Raw genomic sequence first — 6,190 nt, 5'->3', positions numbered from 1 at the left:
AGTATGTCATTAAACTTGGAAATTGGTAGTAATGGGTGGGGGGATATTTTCTTGTTTAAATAAGAACAGATGTATTATGTGAGGTCCACTTTAGTTCTTAAGGGGAAAAGCTCAATACACTAAAGAAATAGCACGCTTGGGACAGGCAAGTTCAGTCCTGCCCTTGGAGCCCTCTCCTTCCTCCTTGGCCATTGGGGTGTTTCCATGGAAAAGCTGAGAAGCACTGGTACAGGAAACAGCCCAGCATAGTCGATGCTACACAGCACAGTCTCATTGAAAGTCCCCTCCTTGTTTTATCAAGCATCTGACTACAGTTCCCTGGCATACCTTTGATGTCTCCTTTTAGGCATGGCTAACACTGGGCTCTCCATCATACCTCCAAACCTGATTCTCATCCCGGGTCTCCTACCTTAGTAATTGGCACCACCATCCATTTATCTGTGCAAATCAGGAACCGGAGGCATCGTCCTTGACTCCTCTCTTTCCTTCACATCCCGTGTCAGATCCTTCACTTCAAGTCATAGCAATGTCGCCACCTTCATGTGCCTTGAATGCATCCTTTGCCTCCATCTCTGTCACCAGCATCTTAGTCTGAGCTGCCATCATCTCCTGCCTAGACTGCTATGCTCAACTCTGATCATTTATTCCCCTTGCCCTTAGAATAACATGGTCCAGGAAGCCCTGCATGGCCCAGGCCCCGTCCCCTCTGGTCACCTCTCAAACCATTCTCCTCCATCCGATGCTGGTGGCTGCAGCCTCACCAGCTTGCTTTCTCTTTGTCCACAATACCATGATTTCTCCCTCAGAAGCCATTGCCCAACTTGCTATGTATGGAGAACTTCACTAAGCCTCCACCTGACCGCCCTTTGCTGAGATAATATATATTCATCTTCCAAACTCAGCTCGGGGGTCTCTTCCTCAAAAATACCTTTTTCTAATGCCCCAGTAGTGGACGTTATTTATCCTATGTTCTGGTAGAAGCATGTCCCTTTCTTGTGAGAGACCATATCTTAATTTGTAATCACATTAAATAATAACATTATTACATGACTGTCTGAATGGTACTTTAGTCTATAAACTCTATGAGGGGAGGGACTGTCCCTTTGGACACCATCATCTCCAGCCCCTAGCCGAGCACCTGTCAACATGGGCAGCAGGTCTCTCGTTGCTCAACAAATGTGGTGAGACAGCTGAGGCCCGATGGCTAAGTGGTTGGCCTGAGAGCATCCGTGTTCTCCTGATACTTGCAACCTCAGACCTCCAAGCCCAGGGTTTTTCCCATCTTGCTGCAGGTACTTCCTTTAGCTCTGTGGATCAGGTCCATCTACTGTAGAATGAAAGCCTCTGGGAAACCTCATTTTATTTAAAAGAAATCTGTTCAATTTATGTGATTCAGCACAAGATGGAAAAGCCCCTCTTTATGCGTGTTTTTCTGGTGGATTTATGTCACCCAAAATATCTGTTAACAAACTCCTTGCTTCAAACCCCCTGCTTCTTGTAGCCTATCCAGTCTTTTCCCTCTGTGCTGCTAAGCAAATCTTTTTCTAAATCAGGCAGAGCTTTCTAACCTTGCTGTGTGCTGTTCTCTTCCCGTCTCTGATAGTTCCTCTATCGGCACGGAGAACATCTTCCTGCCCTTCTGTCACCGTATTGTGTCATTTGATATAGGTCAGAAAACTCCTTTATCCCCCAAAACAAACACTGCTCCAGTGGCCCCTTCACCCACCATTAACACTGGNCACACACACACACACACACACACACACACATAACACAATGACTTTTCCTCACTGGGAAAGAAAAATGCACCAGAAGAATCAGAGAAAGATACTGTAGGTTTTTTGGGGTTTTTTGAGGAAGAAGGGATTTGTTTGTTTTATAAATAAGACTTTTTCACTTCAAGTCTTTTTGAATGCTTGAGCGTCAAATACATCCTTAGTACATAGGCAGTATTTAATAGGCATGTATTGCTTTATACGTATGTTTAAAATTCTGCAGAATAATATCTAGCACCACTTAATTTAATCACATCAACTCCCTGAAATCAGGCAAATTGAAGAAAATATCTCCAACGAAAGTCAACAAATTCCAGGGAGCCATTTCCAGCTTCTTAGGTTTAAAGCTCTTTAATCTTCAATAAACTCCTTAGATAAATTATTTCTTAGCTAAATGTGGCTTGGCACATCATTTTACTGACTGTGAGAACTGCTAGTGGCTTTAATTGCGATGATGTAAAGAGCTACTGGGATTAACAGAAGCTGTTTCAAAGCTCTGTACAGTCCATGTGCTGTGTAACGACATTTCGGTCAACAATGGACCACATATACTTTTCTCTGGGCACAGCCTCCCATGCTGCCTTACCTTCCTCTGTAAAACAGGCACAATATTCTGTGTCCGTCTTCCACTTTCTGCAGAGCAGTGAAGAATCAATTCAGTGACCTCTGCAGACTCCCTGGAGCCTTAGGGAAAGGTGTTGGGGAAACAGCGCTCTCAGCCTGTCCAGTGGCCACCGAGCGCTCCGTTACCAAGACCGTGGATGCATTTTCTGTTGGTCTCAATAGTGTGATGTGTTGTGTAACTGACATTTTGGCCAACAAGGAACCACACGTACAACAGTGGTTACATAAGATTGTAATGGAGCTGAGAACTTCTTATTGCCTAGTGACATCATAGCTCACATGTTTGCGGTATCCGTATAAACAAACTTGCTGCCAGTTGTATAAAAATATAGCAGTACAATTATGGACAGTATGTAGCACTTGATAATGATAACAAATGACCTGTTATTGGTTTATGCATTTACTATACTTTCTGTCATGATTGGAGAGTGTATTCTTTCCACTTATAAAAAAAAAAATTTTCCTGAGCAACAGGGTCACCGGTTCCATTCACGACCCGAGTTGAGCGGCCACTGAGCTGCCAACAGGTAGCAGGATGGCTCAGCGGAAAAAAAATAAAAAATAAAAAATTTCTATAAAACAGTATGCTGTGTTGACGCCAGCAGCAGTTTCATATGTCTCATGCTTACCACATCCCTTGATTGCTTCATTTTCTCTTGTGCTTGATTTAATCTCATGTTGTTTTATAAATTTAGTGTAGCCTAAGTGTACAGCATTTATAAACTCTATAGTAGCGGACAGTAATGTCCTTCACATTCTCTCACTCACTCACTAACTCACCCAGGGCAACTTCCCATCCTGCAGGCTCCATTCATGGTAAGTATCCTGTACAAGTGTCCCATTTTTTATACTTTTTAAAATCAATATTCTTTTTTTTTATTAGTTTCAGGTGTATAAAGCAATATAATAGTTAGACATCTACACCCCTCACAAAGTGATAATCCCTCTCCCCCAATCTACTGCCCCTCTGACATCATATATAGCTGTTAAAATTCCATTGACTATCTTCCCTATGCTGTACTCCACATCCTGTGAAGATATATATATATATATATATATATATATATATATATATATATATATATGTATGTATGTATATGTATATTTAATTATAGTTGACATTCAATATTATTCTACTTCAGCTTCAGATATATAGCATATTGGGCAGGCATCTACCCAGTCTATGAAGTGATTCCCCTGATAAGTCCAGTGTCCATCTGGCTCCCTACATAATCTTTACAACATTATTGATTATATTCCCCATACTGTATTTCACATCCCTGTGACTATATTGTGACTACTAATTTGTACTTTCTAATCCCTTCGCCGTCTCCCCCGTCCCCACTCCCCTCCATCTAGCAACCATCAGTTTTTTCTTTGTATCTCTGCCATTTTTTATCTTATACCATATTTTTACTGTTTCTTTTCTATGTTTGGATATGTTTAAATACATAAATATTACCATTGTGTTACAATTGCCTACAGTATTCAGTACAGTAAACGTGTACAGACATGCAACCTAGGCGCAATAGGCTACACCGTAGAGCCTAGGTATGTAGTGGGCTGTACCATCTAGCTTTGTATGAGTGCATTCCATGATGTTCACGTAATGACAAAATCACCAAAGAATACATTTCTCAGAATGTATTGCCATTGTTAAGTGGCCCATGACAGTATATTGTTGCTAAAATGACACATTTGTGGGTCAGTGTCAAAAAAACATTGGATGAAGTCTGTTTCCATGGCTCACAAAAATTCGGACCATTACCACCAGAGGGAACATTTTGGGAAAGCACCCTCAGCACTGTGGGGTACCTGTGAAGATGTGCCTTTTGGTCAAAGAGCATGTCTGAGAAACTGAAATGAGACCATGGAATAGTCTGAACAACACTCTTATCTCAAAGGGAAAAAACAATTAGCAAATGCTTGCATAAGCTCTTCATACATGTCTTAATGAAGATAATTATTTGCCTTAACATAGATGACTTCATTTTTTTATTTTGCTTTACAGTTCACCCTTGANCTATCTCTCAAGCTGACGAAAGCAACCAAAATAAACCTCTGTCCTCCTCCACCCAGTGCTTACCCAGAAACGGCAATGTCAGCTGCTGGAATAGCTTGCTTTCTTCCATAAATTCTGCTCTTTCCCGCCACCCCACCTTGAGCCACGGTCCTGCCCTTTTGTGCTGCCCCTCACTGCTCCCCTCCTGGGCTCTTTTTCCACTTGAATTGCCTTCCATCGTGCCCACTGATCCAAGAGGAAATGATCCTTTTTTCCAACTCCAGCCCCCACTTTCCGGAGCATTTGGCTCAGCTGAGTGGGGGGTCTGGGTGGAGGTGCATTTGGTAACTGCACAGTTCATTTGTCACTTGACTGCTCCAACTTGGAGTGAAGAGAGGAGAGCAGTGGTAGTATGTCCCCAGGAGGTCCCCCACTATCCCTCAGTCTCTCCATCCAGGGAGCTCTTTAGGAGATATTCTCATACCATTTTTTAATAGCTGGGGAGCAAAAAAGTCCTCAATGAGACATGATCTGCATGAGCTAGATCATTAAAAAAGAAATTCCACCTATGAGGAAATACTATACTCAGGAAAACGCACTGTGACACAGAGGTTAAACCAAGATCGGAGGTAGTGTGTTTGCCTTGGAACCCTGATTCCTTCTCTCAGTGACTGCGTGACTCTAACAAGTTATTGAGCCTCCCTCTGTTACAGTTTCCTCAACCATAAATTGGGGTTAAATAAAATGAAATAATAATGCCTACCTCATAGGTAATTTTAATGTTGTTTTGAAGATTAAATGAAGTATCTGATTAAAATGCTTATCATAGTATCAAAAAATGTTAACTGGTATCATTAACTGTACATTAGTATAATGGAGTTTACAGACATTTTCCCATATGTTACATTTCAATATATTAAAATATGATTCCTTTAAAAAAAATCTTTGTTACTTATTCACAACTGCTTCTCTGTTTGTGTTTTGCTTATAGCCCTGGAAAGGAAAATATCAATGAGGCAAAGCAGAGAGGAGCTAATAAAGCGAGGGGTCTTGAAGGAAATTTATGATAAAGGTAAGGGGACCGGTCCGCTCTCCATGGGCCAGAAAGCTGTGCATGGAATCTGTGTGATATTTCACAGAGTTGAATACAGTTTTCTATATCACTTCATCAGGATCTGTACCTTTAAAACTCCAGACAGTTCCGGAGAGAAAAGAGAACGTAGCAGATCAGTATTATATTAGGGGAGGGAAAAAGCTCCCTTGTTCTCAGCATTGAAATCAAACCATGGGATGCTAAGAAAAATGAGGTGGCCCCAGGAATGATATGTAGGTACCAGTTGTGAGCCTGGTGGTGTTCGAATACACTCAGCTGGGGTGCATTTAATTGCTTAGGCTCTTTCAGGCAGTGGGGTTCCCAAGACAAATGTTAAACATCCACAAGCATCTAGAATTTCCTGAACAGATTTCTTTTGGCAGTTCATCTGCCCACAATAGAAGAAATCAAAGTGGATAAAATTATAAAATATGACTGTACACATAAGATATTTCAAATGCTAATAGTTACAGTGATTCGAATGTTCTGTGAATGTGTCCACAAGTATTTGCCAATGAACATTGTGTGTCTTTGGCTTATTGAGTTACTGCCTTCAAACCCAATGCATGCCGTGGTTTACACCATGTACTAAGCCCGCTTCACTCCTTTCTTGAATTGCGTTTGCTCTCCCCTCTCCCAGGACCACACCTCACTGAAGGCTTTACATGAAATGGCAGGCTGTTGATTCCAATCTTG

At 41.5% G+C, this 6,190-nt stretch overlaps 1 protein-coding gene across 1 annotated transcript in view; it reads left to right on the top strand.

Moving 5' to 3' along the window:
• Nucleotides 1-6,190, top strand: part of PHACTR1 (phosphatase and actin regulator 1) — a 589,651-nt gene that overhangs the window by 461,337 nt on the left and 122,124 nt on the right. Inside the window, exon 6 of the mRNA XM_019628839.1 lies at nucleotides 5,393-5,473. Coding sequence (XP_019484384.1) covers nucleotides 5,393-5,473 — 81 coding nt within the window. The remainder of the gene's footprint in view (nucleotides 1-5,392; nucleotides 5,474-6,190) is intronic.

The sequence above is a fragment of the Hipposideros armiger genome, unplaced genomic scaffold (assembly GCF_001890085.2).
Source record: "Hipposideros armiger isolate ML-2016 unplaced genomic scaffold, ASM189008v1 scaffold_812, whole genome shotgun sequence".
Taxonomy (NCBI): Eukaryota; Metazoa; Chordata; class Mammalia; order Chiroptera; family Hipposideridae; genus Hipposideros; species Hipposideros armiger.
Note: the sequence above shows the minus strand (reverse complement) of the source record. Positions and strands in the feature narration are given on the sequence as shown.